We start from the raw sequence: 26,536 nt of genomic DNA on the forward strand, positions 1-26,536 counted from the left end.
GAGGACCAGTTCGGTCAGTCGAAGGAGGGTGTCGGTGGAAGGGTACTGGGTGGTACGGCGGGAAAGGAAGAAGCGGAGTGCTTTGAGTCCTTCGTGATGGGGGATGGAGGTGTACAGGGACTGGATGTCCATGGTGAAGATGAGGCGTTGGGGACCGGGGAAGCGGAAATCCTGGAGGAGGTGGAGGGCGTGGGTGGTGTCACGAACGTAGGTGGGGAGTTCTTGGACTAATGGGGACAGGACCGTGTCGAGGTATGCCGAGATGAGTTCGGTTGGGCAGGAGCAGGCTGAGACGATGGGTCGTCCGGGGCAGTCAGGTTTGTGGATTTTGGGCAGGAGGTAGAAACGGGCGGTGCGGGGTTGTGGGACTATGAGGTTGGAGGCGGTGGATGGGAGGTCCCCTGAGGTGATGAGGTTATGGATGGTCTGGGAGATGATGGTTTGGTGGTGGGGGGTGGGGTCATGGTCAAGGGGACGGTAGGAGGAGGTATCTGCGAGCTGGCATTTGGCCTCAGCGGTGTAAAGGTCAGTGCGCCAAACTACTACTGCGCCTCCCTTGTCAGCTGGTTTGATGGGGAGGTTGGGGTTGGAACGGAGGGAGTGGAGGGCTGCGCGTTCCGAGGGTGAGAGGTTGGAGTGGGTGGGAGGGGTGTGGGAGTTCAGGTAGCGGTTAATATCGCGGCGGCAGTTTGCTATGAAGAGGTCGAGGGCAGGTAGGAGGCCAGCACGGGGTGTCCAGGTGGACGGGGTGTGTTGGAGGTGGGAGAAGGGGTCGTCAGAGGGTGGGCGATAGTCTTGATTGAAGAAGAAGGCACGGAGGCGAAGGCGGCGGAAGAATTGTTCGATGTCACTCCGTGTATTGAATTCATTGACCCGAGAACGTGTGGGAACGAAGGTGAGACCTCTGCTGAGGACTGATCTTTCATCCTCAGAGAGGGGCAAGTCTGGAGGGATGGTGAACACACGGCAGGGCGGGGAGCTAGGACCTAGTGTGGGACTGGAGCTGGATGTGGGGGCGGGGTTAGGCCTGGGGGCGGGGACAGAGGTCGGCGTGGGGGCGGAGTTGGACATGGTGATGGAGACCGGCGGGGGGGCGGGGTTAGGCGCGGTGACGGAACTCGGCCGGGGGGCGGAGTTAGGCGTGGTGGCGGAACGTGGCGTGGGGGCGGAGTTATTCGCGGTGACGGAACGCAGCGGGGGGGCGGGGTTAGGCGTGGTGACGGAACGCGGCGGGGGGGCGGGGTTAGGCGTGATGACGGAACGCGGCGGGGGGGCGGAGACACATGCGGCGATGTGGTCCAAATGTAGGTTGCTGACGTCACTGGGGGCGGAAGTAGCTGCGGCGACCACGGAGACAGAGTTCTTCCCCATAGCCCCAAAAATTCTTCCCCAAAAATTAGGAGGTCACATTGGATTTCACATGGTCCATCAAGCACAAAAAGTTCAGGTAGGTTCTGACCTAAAGCCATATTTTACCATGTTTGGAGAATTAGAGCTCAACTGTGCTTCTCCACAAAACAGTTGCAAAATAAAAACATGAACCTTAGCATAAAGTCAAGATTAGAGTGGTGCTGGAAAAGCACAGCAGCTCAGGCAGCATTCGAGGAGCAAGAGAATCGCGTTTCGGGCAAAAGCCCTTTCTCAGGAAGATTGACAGGTGGGACAGGTCATGAGGACAGTGCTGAGCTGGAAGGTTTGAACTGGGGTAAAGTGGGGAGAGGAGAAATGAGGAAACTGGTGAAGTCCACATTGATGCCATGGGGTTGGAGGGTCCCAGTTTCCTCATTTCTCCTCCCCATACTTTACCAATTAATCTTCCTTCCCACCTATCTGCTCCACCCTCTTCTCCGATCTATCACCTTCACCCCCACCTCCATACACCTACTGCACTCCCAGCTACCTTCTCCCCCGTTCCACCCCCTCACATTTATCTCTCCACCCCGAGGTTCCCAGCCTCATTCCTGATAAAGGGCTTTTGCCTGAAACGTCGATTTTCCTCGTACGCTGCCTGACCTGTTGTGCTTTTCCAGCACCACTCTAATCTTGAGTCTAATCTCCAGCATCTGCAGTACCCACTTCTGCCTTAGCATGAAGTATTTGTATTAAAAATACTGAATGCTGGCTGCACAGATTTCAGAAATTTTAATGAACGGAAAGTCACATGTATTAACCTTCACTGCCACATTCTCAGTATTTTCTCCTAGTGCATGAAGCCCGAGCACCATAACTGCTCACCTGTAAAGTCTATCTCACAATTGACCATAGTATAGTAGAATGTTTTTCTTCAAAGGAATTATGTACTTATGTACTTACAGTATTGTAGAGTTGAAATTTCTTTTGCCCATGCCTTGTGATGTAATACTTCAAACTTCACCAATACATAAGCAATTTTGTTGTATGTATGCACAATGGAGATGCCGTGTGAACTTCTTAGGATGTCAGAATTTTTCTGGAATAAAAACAAGTACTTAGAAGGTAAGAGTTGAAAGCATTCTTTCACTTTTTATCCAAGAAGTAATATTTGCAATCACAAGCTTGCTATACTCCTCATTTGTCATTAAAATAATAAAAATAACATTCATGCTGAAATCAATGTATAATGCATAATGAGAACATTCTCAAAGATTGTCTTAAATACTTTTTACAACGATAAGACCAAAAGCAGATCAGAAACACACTGAGTTATCACTTTGTAAAACAATGTGATCAGTGACAAGGATAATCCTTAGTTCCCAGTTACATGGCATATAATTTCAGTGAAATTCAACAGAAGGTTGAGAGCAGGCGAAATAACAATTTCAAAGCATAATCATTGCTTCTGTGTTTTCAGATATTAGATGCTAGCGATATATTGTTATTTATGACTCGTCTGGAATATTTTTTGTGTTCATACTTGTCTCATTACTAGCCACTTTGATCCATTTTAGTATTTAATGACTGCTGGCTTCCAGACATAACAGACATTCCCTTTCCAGTCTGACTGTCATGTCTTTCTTTGTGTTGGCTGTAATTTTTAAATTTCTGTATTTGTGGGTTAGTAGGTGTTACTGGTCGAGCTAAAAAGTGCTGCTAATGGTTAATTATTCCAAAAATGCAGGTGACCACTGCTTCCACAGTGCTGTTACGTAAGGAGTACAAGATTTTAGATCCAACTATAATGACTGTCTAGCATATATATTAGGATAGTGAGTCATTTGGAGATGACCCTAGATATGCTGGTATTTGACTGAAGCTGCTACTCTCGTTCAGAAGATCATAGAGGCTGGGGTTTGGGACAAGTTGTTGAAGAAATCTTGTTGGATTCTGAAATGTGAATTTTAACTGATATATATTTAATTCATGATGTGATCAAGGAAGCGAATGATTAAGTTGCTTAATTGAATGTTAATCAAGTCAATACTAATTTTTAATTCTCTGAGACAGTTAAACTTTTTGAGTGTTACATCTATAATTAGAGAGTATTCCAGTAGACACAGGTATATCCTGGAAAGGATTTAGGAAGTCAGAAGGTAAGATGCCACAGAATATCCAAATTCTTGTTATCATAATATTTATGTGTGGCTAGCCCAACAACAGTTAAGCAATTGGCTGCTTGAGCATATTCCACCATTCTGTATGAACAGGTCTATTCTATCTTAATTCCATCTTTTCACTATGCCTCAATATCTCTTAGCTTCCTTAATGCTATGATTTATGTCAATAATTCTGCATTCACACTCTAATTCCAAAGAATGACAACACATTTTGTGAAAAAATGGTTCCTCATCTCAGCTAAAATGACCAACTTCTTATTACAACCATGTGACCTTGTTTTCCCAGCCAAAGGTAACATCCTTCAACCATTCATCCTGTCAAGATTTTTAATAATATCATTTATTTTAAATAGATTAGTATTTTAAATGAATTCTGTGGAATATAAGTTTAATACTCCTAAACTCTACTCATAACATACACCTTTCACTGCAGGAATCAACCTAGAAAACATTTCTTGAATCTCTCTAACAGAAGTATATCCTTCCTTACATGAGGAGACTAAACTGCACAGAGTAATCTCAGTGCAAATGCACAAAGGCTCTATATCACTATTCTATCACTTATTACTTTGAATCATTGAACAGAATTTGAGAATTTTACACTTTAGGAGGAGGTCACTTGACCCAAAGTAGCTGAACCGGTCCTGAATGAGCTACCCAACTAGTCCCATTCTCCAGCCCAATCTCTGTAGCCAATCAAATTCATCATTTTCAAATATACGCCCAGCTTTCTTTTGAGAACTCCAACAGAATCCACCCCAAAACTCACCCAGATAGACGTACTTGTGAATGTAAGTTTGCTGACTGAGCTGTAAGGTTCATTTTCAGACATTTCATCACCATACTAGGTAACAGCATCAGTGAGCCTTTGGTGAAGCACTGGTGTTATGACCTGCTGTCAATTTATGTGTCTAGGTTTTCTTGGGTTGGTGATGTCATTTCCTGTGGCAATGTCATTTCCTGTTCTTTTTCTCGGGGGGTAGTAAATGGGGTCCAAGTCGATTTGTTTGTTAATAGTGTTCTCGTTGGAATGCCATGCTTTTTGGAATTCTTCTGCGTGTCTCTATTTGGCTTGTCCTAGGATGGATATGTTGCCCCAGTCGAAGTAGCGTCCTTCCTCATCTGTACATAAAGAAACTAATGAGATTGGGTCGTGCCTTTTTTGTGGCTAGTTGATGTTCATGTATCCTGATGGCTAGTTTTCGGCCTGTTTGTCCAATGTATGTTTGTTATAGTACTTGTAAGGTATTTTGTAAATGATTTTTGCTTTGCTTGTTGTCTGAATAAGGTCTTTTAAGTTCATTAGCTGCTGTTTATTGCTGAGAGTTTGGCGGTCTGTGTTCTTTGGGTACCTGTTCTTTTTGAATACGCTGTATAGGTGATTTTCCTCTACTCTTTGTGGTTCCTCTGTGCTGCAGTGCGTGGTGGCTTGTTGAAATATTGTTCTAATGCAGCTTCATTTGTGGGTATTGGGATGATTGCTTCTGTAGTTCAGTATTTAGTCTGTATGTGTTATTTTCCTGTAGGCGCTGATTTGATGTTCCCCATTGGCTGTTCACTCTACTGTGACATCTAAAAATGGCAGTTTGTTATTGTTTCCGTCCTCTTTTGTGAATTTTATTCCAGTAAGGATAGTATTGATGGTCTTGATCATCCCAACACACACAAACGAAGCTGCACTAGAACATTATTTCAATGAGCCACCATAAACAGCAGCACAGAGGAACCACAAAGAGCAGAGGAAAATCACCAATACAGCATATTCAAAAAGAACGGGTACCCAAAGAACACAGACCGCCAAATTCTCAGCAATAAACCCAAACAAGCAAGAAGTAAATGCATGCAGAAACCCTAGCCACTCTCCCCTACATCAAAGACATCTCAGAAATATCTGCCAGACTACTCAGACCTCTTGGCATCATTGTAGCCCACAAACCCACCAGACGCTTAAACAGCAGCTAATGAACTTAAAAGACCTTATTCAGACAACAAGCAAAGCGAACGTCATTTACAAAATACCTTGCAAGTACTGTAACAAACACTACATTGGACAAAAAGACTGAAAACTAGCCACCGGGATACATGAACATCAACTAGCCACAAAAAGACATGAGGAGAAAGTGAGGTCTGCAGATGCTGGAGATCAGAGATGGAAATGTGTTGCTGGAAAAGCGCAGCAGGTCAGGCAGCATCTAGGGAACAGGAGAATCGACGTTTCGACCAACTTTCCTCATTCCTGAAGAAGGGCTAATGCCCGAAACGTCGATTCTCCTGTTCCCTAGATGCTGCCTGACCTGCTGCGCTTTTCCAGCAACACATTTCCATCACAAAAAGACATGAACCAATCTCACTAGTATCCTTACGTACAGATGAGGAAGGACGCGACTTCGACTGGGACAACATATCCATCCTAGGACAAGCGAAACAGAGACACGCAGGAGAATTTCTAGAAGCATGGCATTCCAACCAGAACTCTATCAACAAACACATCGACCTCGGCCCCATTTCCCGCCCCCAAGAAAAAACAGGAAACTACATCGCCACAGGAAATGACATCATCAATCCAAGGAAACCTAAACACAAATAGAAAGCAGGTCATAACATCAATGCTTCACCAGAGGCTCACTGATGATGTTACCTAGTATGGTGACGAAATGTCTGAAAATTACCTTCTAGCTCAGTGAGCAAACTTACATCCAGAACCTCAAAATCTTCTCAAAATTTGCTAAGACCTATTTGTAATTATATCATTGGCACTTCTAAATATATGCTGATGTGCTGCAACTCACATGAGATGCAGATCACTCCAAATACCAATATTTCGTAAAAACCAAAAGAACTGCAGATGCTATAAATCAAAACAAGATTAAAAAATTGCTGGAAAAGCTCAGTCAGTCTGGCAGCATCTGTGGAGACAAATCAGAGTTAATGTTGCAGTTCTAGTAACCTTTCCACAGAACCAACATTTTGAAGTTAATTTCTGATTTAAACTTTTCCTACTGAATTGTAAAGGGAGGTGGTGGAAAAGTGGTAATAGATAATCAGACAAAGCGGTAATGGAGGGTGCAGTGTGAACTAGGATATTAGAGGTGCATCTAGAAATATGTTGGGAGATCTCAGATATATTTAAGTATAACAAACTTGTAATATAGTGGATTTTAATTTTCTAAGCATTGATTGGTGCTACAATAATGTTAAAAGTTTGGATGGTGAAGAATTTGTCAAATGTATTCAAGAAAATTTTCATCTACAAGTGGATGTTCCTTCGAGAGAAGGAGCAAAATTTGACCTCCTTTTGAGCAATAAGGGAGGGCAGGTGACTGAAATAAGGAAACACTGAGTCTCGCGAGCACAATTTTACTAGTTAGAAAATATTTATGGAAATGGATAATCTTTTCATAAAAGTGTTTAATTGCAGTAAGATAAATTTTGATGGTATAAGAACTTTCAAAAGTTGATTGGAGTAGACTGTTGGCAGGTAGAAGGATGTCTGACAAATGGGAGGCTTTCAAGAGTGTGATGACAGTTCAGAGGCATTAATGTTCCTGTTAGTGCGAAGAGTCGGGAGTGGGGTGCTCAAAAAGCACAGCTGGTCAGGCAGCATCCGAAGAGCACCACAGTCCCGACTCTGATCTCCAGCATCTGCAGTCCTCACTTTCTCCTGTTCAAGTGAAGAGAATGGCTGGTAAGATTAAGGAACTATGGATGAATAAAGGTATTGGGGTTCTAGTCAAGAATAAAAGTGAATCCTATTTTAGATATAGACAAATTGGTTCAATTGTATCTTGTGTTCAATGTAAAGAGTGCAGGGGCATTCTTAAGAAAGAAATCCTGAAGGCAAAGAGGGAATATGGAATAGAATTGGCAGATAAGATAATTCAAAAAAGTTCTGTGAGTACACTGAGTAAGAGGGGAACTAGAGAGAGAGTTGGGCCCCTTAAAGATCAAGGAGGTCATCTTTGTGCTGAAGAGATACTAAGTGAATATTAAGTATCAGTTTTTACTGTGTAGAAAGAAATGGAGGCTTGAGAACACAGAAATAAATTTTGATGCTTTAAAACAGCTCACATTACAGAAGAGCAAGTTCTGGAGGTCTTTGAGAATATAAAGGTGGATTATCTTTCGGGACCTTATCTAATGTATCCCAGACTATTTTGGGAAGTAAGCGAGGAATTACAAACCCTCTTGCAGAAATATTTGCAACATCTATAACCACAGGTGAGGTGCCTGATGACTAGAGGGTGGCTAATGTTGTACCTCTGTTTCAGAAAGCTTGTAATAAGTAATTGGGGAACTATAGGTCTGTGAGTCTGACTTCAATTGTGGGTAAATTATTGAGGGTGTGTTTAAAAGATAGGATTTACGGGCATTTAGAAAATCAAAAATTGATTAGGGATAGATAGTCAACATGGTTTTGTGTGAGGAAAATCGTGTCTCACAAACCTTTCTGAGGAAGTTACTAAAAAGATTATGAGGGCAGAGCAGTAGATGTTGATTACTTAGACTTTAGGAAAACCTTTGACAAGGCTCCATATGGTAGACTAATTAGTAAATTAGATCACATGGGATTCAGGGTGAGCTTGCCAATTGGATAGATAATTGGTGAAATTGTTGTACACAGAGAGTGACGGTGGAAGGTTGTTTTTTGGACTGGAGGCCTGTGACCAGTGGTGTTCCACAGGAATCTGTTCTGGGTCATCTTTTGTTTGTCATTTATATAAATGATTTTGATGAGAATATAGGAGGCATTAGTGAGTTTTGAGAAGATTTTTGGCTCAGGTTGAGATTCTTCTATAAATAGAAAGCAGGAAGCATCAGCAGTGCTGCCCCTGGAGGCTCACTGAAGGTGTTACCTAGTATGGTGACAAAACGTCTGAAATTGAACCTTCCAGCTCAGCGGGCATACCTACATCCATAGAGGAAGCATGGTTAGTAAGATTGCGGACGACACCAAAATTGGTAGTATAGTAGACAATGAAGAAGGTTTCCTAAGATTACAAAGGGCTGAAAATGTGTTGCTGGAAAAGCGCAGCTGGTCAGGCAGCATCCAAGGTTTTCCAGCAACACATTTTCAGCTCTGATCTCCAGCATCTGCAGCCCTCACTTTCTCTCTAAGATTACAAAGGGACCTTGATAAAATAGGCCAATGGGCTGAAAAATGACAGATGGATAAATGTGAGGTATTGCAATTCAGTACAACAAACAGGGATAGGACTTATACAATTAATGGTACGGTCTCGGGTAATTTTCTAAAACAGAGGGACATAGAGATTCAGATACATATTTCTTTGAAGTGTGCATTACAGATATACAGGGATATATAAAGGCATTTAGCATGCTTGCTTTCATTGCTAGGTCCTTTGAGTATAGGAGTGAGGAAGAATTGTTAAGGTTGCATAGGACATTGGTGAGATTTCTTCTGGAATGCTGTCTCCAATTCTGGTCACCCAGTTATAGAAAAGATATTATTAAGCTGGACTGGGTTCAGAAGAGATTTGCCATGATGTTGCTGGATATGAAAGATTTGAGTTGTAAGAAACGGCTGGGGCTTTCTTCACTGGAGTATAGGAGGTTGAGAGGTGACCTTATATAAGTTTATAAAATCATGAAGGATATAAATAGGGTTAATGGCAGGTGTCTTTTCTCTAGGATGGAGAATTTCAAGACTATGGCCACATTTTTAAGGTGAGAAGAGAAAGTTTTTTTAAGAAGTCATGATGGGCACACATTTTATGCAGAGGGTGGTTTGCTTGTGAATGAACTTTACTTGCCCCACCAGGGGTCTGAACATTTTAGACCACTGGTACACCACTGTGAAAGATGCCTACCACTCCATCCCTCACTCTCATTTCGGGAACTCCGACCACAATGCCATGTTTCTTCTCCTGGCTTATAGGCAAAAGCTCAAGCAGTAGACCCCCTCGCTAATACAGTCCAGTGCTGGTCAGAGGAGGCAGAGGATCAACTCCAGTGCTATCTGGAATTGGCTGATTGGGCCATGTTCAAACAGTTCGCAGGTACCATGGACGAGTATGCCACCACTGTCACAGAGTTTATCAGGATGTGTGTGGAGAAGTGCATATCGAAGAAGTCAATCTGGGTGTTTCCCAACAGGAAACCCTGAATGAGGAGTGAGGCTTTCAGACCAGGAGACCCATTCAAATGTAAGGAATCCAAGTATGACCTTCGCAGAGCCATTAAGACAGCCAAGGACCAATACCGATCCAAACTAGAGACCCAGACAGACTCCCAGCAACCATGGCAAGGAGTGAATGACATAACAGACTCTAAAAAGAGTCAGTGCAAGATATCAGATCCAGATTGTCTCAACGCCTTCTATGCTAGCTTTGAGCAGAATTTCGGCAGAGAGGTAATACATATTCCAACAACTCCTGATGAACCTATCCTAACAGTCACTGCATCAGAGGTCAGGTCAGTTTTCCTTCATGTGAATCCAAGGAAAGCAATGGGACCAGGCAGAGTACCAGGCTGTGTACTCAGAGCATGAGCAGATCCATTGGGAGAGGTCTTCTCAGACATCTTCAACCTCTCCCTACAGCAGGCCACTGTCCCTGCCTGTTTCAAGACAGCCAACATCATCTCTGTACCTAAGAAGGCTCATGCAACATGTCTCAATGAATACCACCCAGTGGTCCTAATTTCGGTGGTCATGAAGTGCTTTGAAAGGCTGGTCATGGCATTAATCAACTCCGGCCTCCCCACTACTCTTGACCCACTCCAATTTGCCTATCAGACCAACAGATCCACATCAGATACCATATCACTTGCCCTTCACACCTCCACCTTCACTCCTTGGTGAGGAGTGTCACCAAGAACAGCTACGTAAGAATCCTACTCATTGACTGCAGTTCAGCTTTCAACACAATTATCCCCTCAAGAATGATTACTAAACTTAGTGATCTCGGCTTAAGCACGACTCTCTGCAACTGGATCCTCAGTTTCCTGACCAACACGCCACAATCAGTGAAGATTGAGGACAATATTTCATCCTCACTAACACTCAACACTGAAGTCTCCCAGGGATGCGTACTCAGCCCCCTATTGTATCACTGTATACCCGTGACTGCGTCACAACATACCAGACTAATGCCATTTACAAATTCGCTGCTGACCCCACCATAGTCGGTCGAATCTCAGATGGTGACGAAACAGACTACAGACAGAAGGTGGATGACCTGGAAAAATAGTGCACTGAGAAACACCTAGCTCTCAATACCAGCAAAACCAAGGAACTCATTACTGACTTTCGACGGGATGTTACTCATGTCCCCCTACACATTAACAGCATAGAGATGGAACCAGTGGAGTGTGTCAAGCTTTCGGGAGTGGTCATCAACAAGCTTTCTTGGCCTCTTCCAGTAACTGCCACTGGAAGGCCCAACAATATCTCTTCTTCCTCAGGCAGCTGAGGAAATTTGACATGACGGCAAATACCCTTGCCAACATTTATAGGTGTGCCATTTAGAGCATTCTGTCAGAATGTATCACTACTTGGTATGGCAACTGTACCATTCAAGGTCAGAGAGCGGTAAACTCGGCCTGGATAATCACAAAGGCCAACCTCCCATCTATAGGATCCATCTAACAGGCTCGCTGTCAAGGAAAGGCCGCCAGCATTCTCAAAGATCCATCCCACCCTGGCAATGCTTTTCTACAACCTTTACCATCAGAGAGAAGGTACAGAAGCCTGAACGCAGACACCAGCCAGTTTTGAACACAATTTCTACCCTACTGTTGTTAGAATACTGAATGGACTCACAAATTCTTAGCATTCGCCTATATCTATGTTTTGATTTTTGCCACTGTTTACCTATTATTTTCTTATCTGTGCCATTTAACTTTGTGATCAGCCTGTATTGCTCGCAAGACAAAGATTTTCACTGTGTCTCTGTACTCGTGACAATAAATCCAATGCAATTCAATTCAACTTCCTGAGGAAGTGATGTATGTCGGTACATTTGCAACATTTAAAAGACATTTGTATAACGACATGAATAGGAAAGGTTTAGACGGATATGGGTCAAGAACAAGCAGATGGGATTAATTTAGTTTGGGTTAATGTTTTGGATTGGTTGGACCAATGGTGCTGCATAAATCTAAGAACAGCTGCAAATAGGGATTGTGTTTCAACCATATTAATTAAAAAGAATGGAAATTTCCAGCCTTGCATAAGAAGCTTAAGAATTCACAGGCACCGCAGAGGGAGCTAATTTGTGGTAAGGAGCAGGAACTTCTACCTTTACTAATCTTCAGTTTAGAGTAAACAGGACAAAAATAAGAATAAACTAAGTGAATTTGAAATAAGTTGAAAGTAAGCTAATGGTATGGAAGACCAATTTGGTCAAGCCATCCTGTGGCATAAAGGAGAATCCAGAAGGAGGGACAGGCCAGAGATCAGAAAAAGGTAACTAATGCGGATGCATAATTGACCCAACCTCCACCTGACCAGACAGAGTCAATGGAGGAGGAAACGAAGGAGGCAGGTGAGTGGATACTGGAAAAGAAAGATACGTCAGGCCAACAAAGAAGCACAGCAATAAGGAAAGAGGCAGCTGCATGATGGCTACACCAGCAGTTTCTCGGATGATGAAGACATGTAGAGGGCTGAGCATCAACAAAATAAGAGACAAAGTACCATGGGGTGAAGGAGAGGAGCGCCCCACAACCCAGAAACACCAAATGTCACAAGGAGTCCAGTGAAGCCCAACTCCAGCCATTGGAAACCAAGGGATACCCACCACTGCACATCTCTGGGCAATAGAGATAAGGGACAGTCTGACAGTCCCTCTCTCACACTCAGAACTGGACCCTGCTGGCTTCATTCAAGCCCAAATGTTAATGGAACAGGGAAATCCTTTCAGAAAGAAAGCTACCTCAGTGTGGATAGTTGTCCAATAATTCACCCACACCATGGGGATGCAGAGAGTCACCAAGTGACAAGACTGCAGCAGAATGGACATTGGGGTATTCTATAAACTATTAAAATGGGTGTTAAAATTGCCAGCATTAATGTGCATTGGGATAAATCTATTGTACAACGTGTTTCCACGTTGGCTTACCTGGCCAATGTCAAAGCAGATCTTCTCTTTCTGCAGGATCTGGGATACCACACTTCAGCAGCTATCAGAGATAGTCAAGCTTATGGACCCATGGGTCTTTGATTTGGTCAAGGGGGACACGATAGCCGTTCCTCCGGTCTGAGTATCCTGCTGCGAGGAGGCAATTTCACCATTCCCTAAGTTAAAGAGGTGGTAGGCAGGCTCCTCCTCATAGCAGACATTATGTAAGGAAAAGTTCTGCTGAGACTAATTAACTTGTAAAGAGTGAACTGCTGGCCATCCTGCAGAAGCTCCTACTGATGCTAGCGATGTCCAGGCCGCTCATTCTGGCTGGAGACTTCAACTGCATCTTCAATGCGGATGGACGATCGAGAGGCTGACAATAAATTGGAGTCCACATCCAGACTCCCGATGGAAACAGTTAGTATTGCCAAGCTGCACATTTTCAGCACCCCTGCAGGTGGAGCACAGAATAAATTCACCTGGCTGCGACTCGACAAGTCTATCTGCTCAAGAATAGATTTCCTGTTGGCGTCCCATATGTTTTTGGTCGAATAACTGGTGTTCTTCTCATTTCTGCCTCCTGCTGGCCAACTGTTACCTACAGGATGACGAGTGGGCTGATTAGGAATATGGAAGATCAATGTGAAATTGTTGACCCCATAAAACAGTGAGGAGCTCAAAAGAGATTACACAGGTTGGAGAACTGTAAAGTCTATCTTTGAGTATCCAATGGAATATTAGAAAACAGTCAAAGGAACATCAACAGGTTCTTCATCCTCAAAGGTGTTCAGAAGGTAGGAGAGAGGCAGGCAAAACTGTCCAATCTCCAGAAAGTATGCAGAACCTACTTCTGCTGTAGATGATGGGGGTCAATGTCACAGAAGATTTCAAAGAGGTGAAGAGTCAGCAAGTCTTGCTCTGTGCCTCATAGGCTTCCATGATAGTCTCCCACAACGTGGAGCAAGATGTGATGTTGTTGCAATTTTTTCTTCCAGAAGGTGCACAAGGAGAGCTCTGTGCTCAGCGGCCTGAAGGAAGAAGATGGCTTGGCAGGGTCATCCCAGTCTGACAGCCTGAGGATCAATAAACGCTTTTATGCCTGTTTGTATAACACAAAGCCGACAGATAGCATGGCCTCCCACTTGTTCCTGTTGTCTATCATGGAGGTCCTAGATGACAGCATGTGTGACAGACTGGATCAGTCAATATTTCTGGATGAGCTAACCAAGGCCCTCCAGTCCTTAGAAAAGAATGAAATTCCCAGAAGCAATGGCTTACAGGCTGAGTAGTATTTGGCTCTATGTGACTTGATTGGCCAGGACCTGCTGCAGTGCACAACAATATGCTTCTGGCAGGTACTATGAGCAAATCCGTGAGGAAAGACATCATCACCTACATCTACAAACGGAAGGGGGAGAAGAAAGAAATTAGAAATTGGCTGCCATTATCATTGCTGAATACAGACTAAGATATCCTGTCTAAGGTCCTCATCAACGAGGTCAGGTCTGCTCTGTGATTGGTGATTCTCCCTAACCAAACCTGCGCTGTATTGGGCAGGCTGAATTCTGAGAGCCTCGCGCTCCTCAGGAATACGATCACCTACATGCAGGACAGAGGGGTGGATGCCTGCTTCATCAGAAGGACTTCAATAGAATATTGCACATTTACATGTGGGACATGCTGTTCAAAATAGGCTTTGGGAAGAGAATCTGCAATTGGGTCTGAGTGCTCTACACCAACATTGTTAATGCAGTTTCAATCAATGGATGGGAATCAGAAAGCTTCCCAATCAAATTCGGAGTCAGGCAGGGTTGCCCACTCTCTCCTGCCTTGTTTGTGTGTTGTACAGAGCCCTTTGCTGAGTCCATCAGGAAGGATGCAATCCTGGGAGGAGTGACTATTCCAGGCAGTGGAGGCCTACAGGCCAAAGCTTCACTGTACATGGATGATGTTGTCATTTTCTGCTCGGATCCACCTTCAGTGTGTAAACTCAGACCATGTGCAACCAGTTCGACCTGGCCTCGAGAGCCAAGGTAATCGAGACAAGATTTTGGCCATGTTCTTTAGGAACTGGGCTGACCAAACCTTCATTCCCTTCATCATCAGGACAGATTACCTGAAGGAGTTCGGAATATGGTTCGGAGGGGCCAGGGCATGCACAAAATCTTGGAAGGAGCCTATTGCCAAAATGAGGCAGAAACTAATCTTTTGGGAGCACTGCTCCCTCTCCATTGTGGATAAAAAACTCGGTCATCAGGTGTGAGGCACTCTCTCTGATCTTGTACATGCGCAGGTATGGCCCATTCCCCAAAACTGCACTGTTTCAGCCACCTGAGCCATTTTCCACTTAATCTGGAAGCTCAAGGTAAACCAGTTCTGCAGGGACTCCATGAACAAAACTCTGGTTTGGAGTCGGGGGTGGAGGTTGGTGTTGGTCAAGGAACGTACCCACTGTTGCCTTCATCCTAATGGCCACCTTTGTGTGCAACTGCATCAAACTGTGCATTGACTCTCAGTACACAAACACGAAGTATCACCATGTACTGTCCCCACGTGATGTGAAGGATGTGACTGGCCTCGCTACTGCAGAACACTGCAGGTAGTTGGACCATTCTGTATCACTTTCGAGACATTTGCAAAGCAAAGCACCTTTGACCACCAGTCCATCAGCAAGAGGTCTGCACACAGCATCCTTGAAACTCTGATGGAAAAGGAGGGGTGGACGCTGTTACACGGTTCCCTGAGCAGACTGTTAGTCATTTGGCAGAATGCCTTATCACCAGACATTCTAACAAGTACCAAGTCATCGCTTGGCTGGTGGTAAGAAGGGCACTACTTGTGAGATCCTTCATGTACGTCCGGTTGGTCTCCACCACTGCATGCTGCCCTGTAAGTGGCTGTGGAAGGTTGGGGAGGCCGGAAGAGGAGTGCATTGAGACTGTCACATATCTCCTTTTGAAATATACTTTTGCAAAAGAAGTCTAGAGGAAGATGCAATGGTTTGTGTCAACGTTTGTCCCGAGTAGCTCCATAATGTGGGACTCTATACTATATGTTCTGTTCCCTGGGACACACAGAGAGACAAACATCAATTGTGTTTGGAGGACCATTAATTCAGTGAAAGATGCTCTTTGGTCTGCTCAAAACTTGCTGGTCTTCCAGAACAAGAAGTTGACCTCGACTGAGTGTTGCATGCTGACGCATTCCAGGTCAAGGACAATGTCTGAGGGACGCACTAAAGCTTGGGCAACTACAGCCAAGGCACACTGGGGAAAAATCAATGTCTGAGGTCTTCCTGCTGAAGGTAAATGGGCATTTGTTCAGTTATCGGACCCTCCTAATGTCTCAGATATGTATAAATATTAGTACTATGCGTGTGAGAGGCCTTGGGTTTTTTGGAAAGAGTTAAAATCCAATGTTTTGTTTATTTACTTGATATTCAACTGTACAGAACTGAACCGCTTTTGGGACAATGTGCATTTATAGAGAATTTTATGAATTAATTATATTTTTGAAGTAAAATAAAAGACACTTCCCATGTACAGGAGGTGTCACCTGCTGCACAAGCTTGAACTACAGCTTTCATAGGAGCAAATGAGGACTGCAGATGCTGGAAATCAGAGTCAAAGAAAGCTTCCCGATGAAGGGCGTATGCCCAAAATGTCAATTCTCCTGCTCCTCGGATGCTGCTTGACCGGCTGTGCTTTTCCAGCACCAAACTCTTCGATGACAGCTTTCAGAGCTCAAACAGTAGCTAGAATCACTAAGGTGCATCTACAGTGCAGAAAAGTTGATGCATAACATAAGTTAAAGGAAAACCAGACAGGGTTTTTAAAAAAATAATTCATAGGATTTGGGAGTGTCACATATTGCCCATCCACAGTTGCCCTGTCAAGCCGTTGGAGAGTTGCCTTCTTGACTCACTGTAATCTATGTTCTTTAGGTAGTCATACAATGTTGTTAGGAAGGGAACTCCAGGATTTTGTCAGTGATTTTGATATGGTGACATACTTCCAAGTAAGAATGTTTAGTGGCTTGGAGGGGAACTTGCAGATGGTGGGGTTCCTATGTAAGTTGAGATGAGAATGATACTCCTTGAAATCAAGGCCGCATTTTATCAACAATCAACATCCTGGGAGTTACCACTGACTAGAAATGTTTTGGATAAACCAAAACATAGCATATAAGAATAAAGATTAGCATAGACAGATAGGATGTATTTATTGGTCTGGCAAACTTAAAAGTAGACAAACCTCAGAGCTAGATGAAATATATCTCAAGGTAACAAGTGAAATAGGGGAGGAGATAGCAGGTGTGCTGCAAGAATTTTCAATTTCTCTGTGGCCACAGGAGAGGTGCCAGAGGAATAAAGAACAGCCAATGTGGCATCATTAATCAAGAAGGGATGACGGGACAAGCTGGAAAACCACAGGCCAGTTAGCCTAACCTCAGGGATAGGTAAACTACTGGAAGCAATTCTGAGGGATAGAGTAAATCTGCACTTGGAGAGGAAGGGACCAATCAAATATAATCAGTATTGAGTTTGTTAAAGGGAGGTCATGCTTGACCAACTTGATTGAATTTTTCGTAGAGTATGTCAATAAGGGCAATGCATTTGATATACCCTGCATAGACCTCAGCAAGACTTTTGATAAGGTTTCATATGTAAAATTGATAGCAAAGGCAAGAGCCAATGGGATGCAAGGAAATTTAGCTAAATTGATCCAGAATACTTTGAGTGTCAGGAAGCAGAGGGTGATTGTACAGCAATTTGTTTTGTGATTAGAAGCCTGCATCTAGTGGTGCTCTGCAGGGATCAGTGTTGGGGCCTTTGCTGTTTGTGGTATATAAATGATTTAGACTTGAATGGAAGAAGGTTGAACAGTGAGTTTGTGGATGATATGAAAATTAGTAGGTCATACTGTGGAATACCTGCAAGATTTGGTTGGTGATAATCTCCGGATAACTTCCAGTGGCAAGTGCAAGTGAGGGTAAGAACAAGAGGATGAATGCACGGCTACAGAATTGGTGCAAGAGCAGGAATTCAGATTTTTAGATCATTGGAATTTTTTCTGGGGCAGAGGTGACCTGTTCAAGAGGCACAGGTTGCACCTGAACTGGAAGGGGACCAACATTTTGATGGCCGGGTTTGTTAGTGCTGCAAGGGAAGGTTTAAACTGGATTGGCAGGGGTTTGAAATCTTCAACAGCAGGGAGGCAAGTTGAGGCTGGAAGGAGATACAGTAATCAGAAATGTTAAATTGAAAAGATAGGTCAGGCTGGAACGTAATGGGGGCAAGGAATGCCTGTTGGATTAAATTGCATTTATTTCAATACAAGAGGACTAACAGGTAAGGGCAGGTAGGTGTGACTACAATATTACAGAAACATGGCTAAGGGAAGGACAGGATTAACAGCTTAATGTGCCAGGGTACAAGTGCTTTAGGCAGGACAGAGGTGGAGGGGAAATTGCATTTTTGATTAATGCAAGAATCACAGCAATTATCAGAGATGAAATAACTGAGGGATCATCCAGTGAGGCTTTGTGGGTGGAGCTAAGAAATAAGAAGGAATGGTGAACTTATTGGGGTTGTACTATTGGCCCCTAAATAGTCGACAGGAATTAGAGGAACAAATATGCAGGGAGATTCGGGAAACTAGCAGGAGCAATAGGGTTGTCATAGGAGGTGATTTTAATTTTGTTAACACAGGCAAGGACTGCCAGAGTGTTAAGGGCTTCAGTGGGGTGGAATTTGTCAAATGTGTTCAGGAAAGTTTCCTTAAGCAGTATATAGAGGGTCCTATTCAGCAAGGGGCAATACACGACCTACCCTTGGGAAATATGGCAGGAAAGGTGATAGCGGGGAGCATTTTGTGACCAGTGACCATAGCTCTATTTATTTTAAAATAGTTTTGGGAGAGGGACAAAACTGATCCACAGGCTCAAGATCTAAATTAGGGTAAGGCAAATTTTGATGGAATTAAACAGGAGTTTGTAGGGGTTGATTGGATTAGTTTGTTTGCAGGCACGGTGGCACAGTGGTTAGCACTGCTGCCTCACAGCGCCAGAGACCCGGGTTCAATTCCCGACTCAGGCAACTGACTGTGTGGAGTTTGCACATTGTCCCCGTGTCTGCGTGGGTTTCCTCCGGGTGCTCCGGTTTCCTCCCTCAGTCCAAAGATGTGCGGGTCAGGTGAATTGGCCATGCTAAATTGCCCGTAGTGTTAGGTTGTAGGGGTATGGGTGGGTTGCGCTTCGGCGGGTCGGTGTGGACTTTTGGGCCAAAGGGCCTGTTTTCACACTCTAAGTAATCTAATCTAATCAAAAAGTAATCTAATCTAATCAAAGGGTCCTCTGGCAAGTGAGAGGCCTTTAAAACTGAGATACTCAGAGTTCAAGTTCTATATGTTCCTCGGAGAATGTAGGGTACGTTTGGCAGGAATAAGGAACCTAGAAAGTAAGAGATATTGAGGTTTTGACCAGAAACAGGGAGGCACGGCTCAGGTACAGGTAGGTGGGATCAAGGAAATCTCTGGAGGTACACAGAGAGTATGGGAGTTAACTGAAAAAGGAAATCAGGAGGGCAGAAAGGGGGCATGAGCTAGCGTTGGCTGAGGAGATTAGGGTGAATCCAAAGAGGTACTTTAAGTATACTAAAGGAAAAATAGTAACTAGATAGACAATAGGGCCCCTCAAGGACCAAAATGGACATGAATGTATAGAACTGCAGGAGGTGGGTGAGGTTCTGTGTTAACTATGGAGAAAGACATGAAAACTTTCAAACTTGGGAAAGTTGATGCAGACATCTTGGGGACAATCCATATCACAGTAAAGGAGGTGTTGGATGTATTAGAATGTATGAAAGTGGATAAATATCCCGGTCCTGACTAGATACATCTAAAAACACGCAAAAGGCTAGAAAAGAAATTGCAGGGGCCCTGGTTGATATTTCTACATCATCACTAGCCACAGGTAAGGCCTGGGAAGACTGGAGGTTAGTAAATGTTGTGCCCTTATTCAAGAAAGGCTGCAAAGAAACACCTGTGAACTATAGAGCAGTCAGCTTAACATCTGAGGTAGGTAAGTTACTTGAGAAGATTCTGAGAGATAAGATACACATGCATTTAGAAAGACAGGATTAGATTTGAATTTGAACTGAATTTATTGTCACGTGTACCGAGACACAGTGAAAAGCTTTGTCTTGCGATCAATACAGGCAGATCACAGAGTTAATTCGCATAGATAAGTAAATAATAAGGCTTTGTGAGTGGGAGAACATGCCTCACAAATTTTTTAGAGTTCTTTGATGAAGTGACCAGGAAGGTTGGTGAAGGCAGGAGGTAGATGTAGTCTATATGGTTTTCAGTAAGGCCTTTGATAAGGTTCCACATGATAGGCTGTTCTGGAAGATTAGATCGCATGAATCCAGGGTGTTCTGGCTTGTTGGAAGGAAGCAGAGGTGTGAAGCTGCTGCTCCTTTAACACGGTTATGCTGTCCTTGGTTTCTTTTTCAGAGTGGTCGTAAAAGCAGTGATTCTGAAAAGTCTGGGTTTCACTACTTGAGAATGCTTTCAAATTAAAAAAAAAACGCTTGTGCAATAAAAGATAAGTGGCCAGTTCACCAAGCTCCGCCTTTCTCTGGTTAGGTTTGGTTTTAGCAGTTTGGCTATTCAGTGAAAGAAGTCAGTCAGTTTTGAGGCTACTGGCCCAAGAAACAGCTATACAGAAGAAGGTGTTCCATCTGAATCTCCCTGCCATTTCTCTCTCTCCTGTAAGAACATATGGTTGATTTTGCCTTTTTTGCAAAGGGGGGGAGGTGTTAATGGGGATAGTTGGCAAGAGCATCATTGGAAGAGCATCATTGAGCTGGGATAACTGTTGGGTTTTTGAATAGGTTAAGTTTTTCGGTATTTGCTTCTCTTTTGTTTGTGTTTCATTCTGTAGTCCAACAAATAAATTCTGTTTGGTTTAAAACTAAGTGGTCAGGCCAGCTGCTGTACACCTCCTTAAAACAACTAGCAAAGTTACAGTTCAAAAATGTTTCTCCAAATGTTTTGAGGGGGTCTGGCCTGGTCCATAACAGATTGGGGGTTTTTAGCGGGATTTGTTTTATAGTTCCGACTGGGATTAGGGTTGCTGGATTCTGAGGTAGTAAGTGGTAGGTGTTAGTTTCTTTTGTTCTGGGCGTTGATTTCAGTTCGTTTAGGCAGTGCTTGGGATAGCAATGGATCTTTCAGTCACGAAGAATTTTCTGTGGTAGAAGAATTGATTTGGGGGGTTTTGCAAAAGGTGATTAAGGCCAAGCTGCTGGAATTAGCACACAAGCTGGAGTTGAAGTGTCTACTTCCATAAGGAAAGGAGAGATAATTACAGCAATAGATCAGCATTTAAATTTGCTGGAAATGTCAATTGAAAATGAAAAAGCTTGAGTTAGAGACCAAAGACAAGGAAAGGGCAACAGAAATGAAACGGTTTTAATTACGATTAAGAACGGAGGAAAGAGAAAGGGAAGGAATTGTTTTAGCAGAACAAAAAAAGAGAAAGCAAGAGAGAAGAGAGAGGAAGAGGGAAAGAAAGAGAGAGAGAAGAGACAGAAGAGAGAGAGAAGAGACAGAAAAGGAGAGGGAGGAAAGGAAGAAAGAGAGGGAGTTTGAACTTCAGAAATTGGCACTTAGGAAAGTCAGCTTAAAAGGATGGAGATGAAGACTGAAGGTAAGGTTGGTGAGAAAGAGTGTGGGCATAAGCATACCCATGGTAGCCAAAGACCTAGTGAGAAACTGACTAAATATATTCAAGCATTACCTAAATTTGATGAGAAGGATGTGGAAGCCTTTTTCATCTCATTTGAAAGCATTAAACAAATGCGGTGATCAGTGACCATGTGGGTTTTGTTGATCCAAACAAAACTTGTAGGCAGAGCTAATGAGGTATTCACATCACTATCAGAGGAGGTATCTGGGGTGCATGAGGGTGTGAAGAAAGCCATCTTAAGTGTACATGAGCTTGTGCCAGAAGCCACCAGACAACATTTGGGGAATCTAAGGAAGGATCCTGGGCAAACATACACTGAGTTTGAAATGATCAAACAAAGTAATTTTGAGAGGTGGATAAGTACATATCATGCTCTTCAAGAGATGATTATTTCAGAGGAGTTCAAAAATTCACTTTCTGACGCATTGAGAACTCATGTGGAAGAGCAGAGAGTTAAAATGACGAGATTAGCAGCTAAAATGGCTAAAATGGTTGGTCCATAAATTAAAGTTTGGCATCCAAAATCACTTTCAATCTATGAGGGATAGAAATTGGGGAAAAGAGAGATAGTTCTCAGTGAAGATCATAAGGATAGCTTACCACAGGATAAAAAGGAAACCCTTGATGGGCAAAGAGAAGTTAAAAAGCTCTGGAGTTTTCACTGTAATAAAGTAGGTCACATGAAATCACAGTGTTGGTGGATTTAGAAAAGGGAAGCCAAATGTAGGAAACTAGGATAAGGCAGTGAATTTTGTTGGCTTGGTAATGGAAAGCACAGTGGAGGCTAGAAAGCTGCACCTGAATGTACAACCTGATCAGAGGTTGGTTAAAGAAGAAGTGCCAGATCTTAAACCATATAACTGCAAAGGTAAAGTTTACCTGCATAGGCCAGGAACAGCAAGTAAAGAGGTTACAATATTAAGAGATACAGGATCATCTCAATCTTTGATGTTGAAAGATGAGGTGATATGTACCTCTGAAGGACTATTGCCAGAAATGATGCGAGTAATGGGAATTCACAGCGAGACAAGAAGTGCTCAATTCTGTAGAGTGAGGTTAGTGTCCAGTGAAGATTGGAGAGACATGATAGGAGTACTGGACAAACTCTCAGCTCCAGGAATACAATTTGTCCTTGCTAATGACATAGCTGGTTCACAGGTAGGAGTGTTGTCTACTCTGTTTGAAAAGCCAATGGAAACTCAGGCAACTGAAATACTGCAGGACTCATCTCGTGGAATGTTTCTCAACTATGTGGTAATGAGGTCACAAAGTCACCAGCTGAAACAGGAGAAATCAAAGAGTACAAATAAGAATATTGAAGTGGAATTAGCAGAGACCCTGTTTGATCAAATGCTTGAAACAAACCAAGAACAGAGAGATGACAAAGTACACATTTTTAGCTCAGATAAATTAACTTAGTTACAGCAGAAAGATGAAAGTTTAAAAGATTTGTATCAAAAGGCATAAACAGAAAAAAGTATCTGAATGTATTCCTAAATGCTATTATCTTAAAAATGATGTCTTAATGAGGAAATGGAGACCATCACATTTTCAGGCTAATGAAAAATGGGCAGAAGTTCATCAACTAGGAGAAAGTGAAGACTGCAGATGCTGGAGATCAGAGCTGAAAAATGTGTTGCTGGAAAAGCACAGCAGGTCAGGCAGCATCCAAGGAGCAGGAGAATCGACGTTTCCGGCATAAGCCCTTTTTCAGCTTTTCCTGAAGAAGGGCTTATGCCTGAATCGTCGATTCTCCTGCTCCTTGGATGCTGCCTGACCTGCTGTGCTTTTCCAGTAACACATTTTTCAGCTCAGAAGTTCATCAAGTCATTTTGCCAGTGGGTTATGGAAAGTTGGTGTTGCGGGTGGCTTATGAACTACCACTAGGGGTCATTTATGGGTAAGAAAAACTCAAGCTAAACTACAAAGAAACAAGTTGCATTTTGCCTGATATGTCATGTCAGGTAATTGAAAAGCCACAGACAGTATAAAACCCACACCTTTAATTCCTGCTTTTGAGGAACCTTTTACAAGAGTCTTAAATTATTGCGTAGGACCCCTACCTAAAACAAAAATTGGGAATCAGTATTTGTCAACAATAATGGACGCATCCACTAGATTTGTAGCCAAAATGACTGTAGAGGAATATATTTCACTTGATACAGACTAGCTACAGTGATACAATCAGATCAAGAGTGAAATTTCACATCAAAATTATTCAAGGAGGTTTGGACAGCTTAGGAATAAAACAATTCAAATCTACTGCATCCCATCCAGAGTCGCATGAAGCGGACAAAAAGTGGCATCAGATATTAAAAACCATGTTAGGCGAAAGTGAGGATTGCAGATGCTGGAGATTATGTGGTGCTGCAAAAGAATGGGAGGTCAGGCAGCATCTGAGGAGCAGGAAAATTGATGTTTTGGGCAAAAGCCATTCATCAGAAATTAAATCAGGAATTAAAGACCAAACTGACAGCTTATAGTCAAGAGTATCCAGATTATTGGGACAAGGGAATGCTGCTTGTACTTTTTGTAATCAGAAATGGACCAAATGAATCAACCAAATTCAGTCATTTGAATTAGTTTTTGGGCATGAAATAAGAGGCCCACTAAAATTGATTAAGGAGAAATTTGTAAGTCAGATTTCATAATCCACATATTTGGACTATGTGTTAGATTTTAGTGAATAATTAAATAGAGTGGGGGAGTTGGCTAGACTGCATTTAAAAGTATCACAGCATACAATGAAACAGGAAGCAGACAAGAAATCAAAAACTCAAGTTTTTCTATCAGAGATAAGGCATTAGTGTTACTTCCAGTGATAGATGAACCTTTAAAAGCAAGGTTTAGTGGATCTTATCAAGTCGAAAGGAAATTGAGCGAGATAAGCTATTTGATAAGGACACCAGACAGAAAGAAATCTCACACAGTATATCATATGAATATGCTCAAAAGGTATTTTGACAGGGAAGGAAAACCAAAGGAGACTATGTTATTAGTTACAACACAGAATGAAGAAGAGTCCAGAGGATTGTGAATTGGGCATTCCTCAAACTAAACTGAACAATGAGGAACTTATTAAAAATTGGGATAAATTATTGAGTTACCTTCCAGAGGAAAATCAAAATGGCCTGAAAGAGTTATTACTATCACATCGGGAGATATGTGGACATAAGCTGGGAAGTACTATCTAATTATGCATGGTGTAGATATAGCAAATGGACAGCGGACTGTCAGAAGGTATTTGACAGCCTAAAAGTTGTGTTAACCACGACCCCAGTATTAGATACACCTAATTACACAAAGCCTATTTCAATTGACATTTCCAGCCTATTTCAAGATGGCTATTGATGCAAGTGATGTGGGTGTGGGTGCTGTGCTCTTATAAGACGATGACAAGAAGATAGAAAGACTTATTGGGTATTTCTCTAGGATGTTGAACATTCATCAGCAGAAATATTCGACAGTTCAGGAGGAGACTTTGAGCCTGGTGTTGGCTTTACAGTATTTCAATGTTTACGTTACCAGTAATGCATCTGAGACAATCACATACACTGATCATAATCCGTTTTAGAGGCCATGAAATAGGGCCAGGAGAGATGTTAGAAAGCATTTCTACACCCAAAGAATACTGGAGGTTAAGAACACTCTTCCTCAACTGTTGGTCAATGCGAATTTAATTGTTAAATTTAAATCCGAGATAGACAATTTTTATTAAATAAGGTATGAAGGCATATGGGCCCAAGACAGACATATGGAGTTAGTTCACAGATCAGCCATGATATTATTGAATGGCAGCTCGAGGGGCCGAATGTGCTAATCTTGTTCCTATGTTTCTACCTTAAATCTATACCCTTGGTCATTAGTCCCTTGATCAAAGAGAAAAGTTTATTCTTGTCTGCCTTATCTATAGTTTTATACAGCTCACGCGAAGGAAAACAACCTCAGTTTGCCTAATCTGTCTTCATAACTGAAATGCTCCAGCCCAGACAACATCCTACTAAATCTCACCTGCACCTAATCCACCTTATTGGGAGTGTATTATAGACCCTCTAATAGTCAGCGGGAAATTGAGAAACAAATTTGTAAGGCGATTTCAGTTATCTGTAAGAATAATAGGGTGGTTACGGTAGGGGATTTTAACTTTTCAAACATAGACTGGGACAGCCATAGTGTTAAGGGTTTAGGTGGAAAGGAATTTGTTAAGAGTGAGCAAGAAGATTTTCTGATTCAATATGTGGATGCACCGACTAGAGAAGGTGCAAAACTTGACCAACTCTTGGGAAATAACGCAGGGCAGGTGACTGAGGTATCAGTGGGGAAGCACTTTGGGGCCAGCGACCATAATTCTATTAGTTTTAAAACAGTGATAGAAAAGGATACACCAATCTAAAAGCTGAAGTTCTAAATTGGAGAAAGGCTAATTTTGACAGTATTCAGCAAGAACTTTCAAAAGCTGATTGGGGCCAGATGTTCACAAGTAAAGGGACGGCTGGAAAATGGGAAGCATTCAGAAATTAGGTAACGAGAGTCCAGAGACAGTATATTTCTGTTAGGGTGAAAGGAAAGGCTGGTAGGTATAGGGAATGCTGGATGACTTAAGACATTGGGGAGAGGACTTGGGGAGTGCAGTGAGAGGGGGACTCACTGAGATCTTTGTAGAGGGAGGAGGAGAACTTCTTCAAGGTAGGCATCCTTGGAAGAGGCTTCACAGTAAGGTTGAAATCAATTAGGAGACAGTGAGGTCTGCAAATGCTGGAGATCAGAGTTGAGAGTGTGTTGCTGGAAAGCACAGCAGGTCAGGCAGCATCCATGGAGCTGGGAGATCAATGTTTTGGACAGGACCCCATCATCAGGAATGAGGCTGGGAGCATTGGGGGCCATTTATCTCTTCATCCTGAGAGAAAGAACAGGAAATGACATCACCACGGGAAATGACATCACCACAGGAAATGCCATCATGAACCCAAAGAAACCCAAACATATAAATAGAAAGCAGGAATCAGCATCAGTGTTTCGCTGGCTGAGGCCCACTGAAGTTGTTACCTGGTAGGGTGACGAAACGTCTGGAAATGAACCTTCCAGCTTAGTGAGCAAACCTACATCCAGTGGTAAGGGCAAACCAGGGAACTATAGACTGGTGAGCCTGATGTCGGTGATGAGCAAGTT

General features: G+C 42.9%; 1 protein-coding gene across 1 annotated transcript in view; it reads right to left on the reverse strand.

Moving 5' to 3' along the window:
• LOC122540179 (dynein axonemal heavy chain 8-like) overlaps positions 1 to 26,536 on the reverse strand; it is a 1,258,818-nt gene that overhangs the window by 936,542 nt on the left and 295,740 nt on the right. The window contains exon 16 of the mRNA XM_087976819.1: positions 2,314 to 2,449. Coding sequence (XP_087832945.1) covers positions 2,314 to 2,449 — 136 coding nt within the window. The remainder of the gene's footprint in view (positions 1 to 2,313; positions 2,450 to 26,536) is intronic.

The sequence above is a fragment of the Chiloscyllium plagiosum genome, unplaced genomic scaffold, assembly GCF_037043375.1.
Source record: "Chiloscyllium plagiosum isolate Xiang-an unplaced genomic scaffold, Cpla_swu_hap1 HiC_scaffold_3, whole genome shotgun sequence".
Lineage (NCBI taxonomy): Eukaryota > Metazoa > Chordata > Chondrichthyes > Orectolobiformes > Hemiscylliidae > Chiloscyllium > Chiloscyllium plagiosum.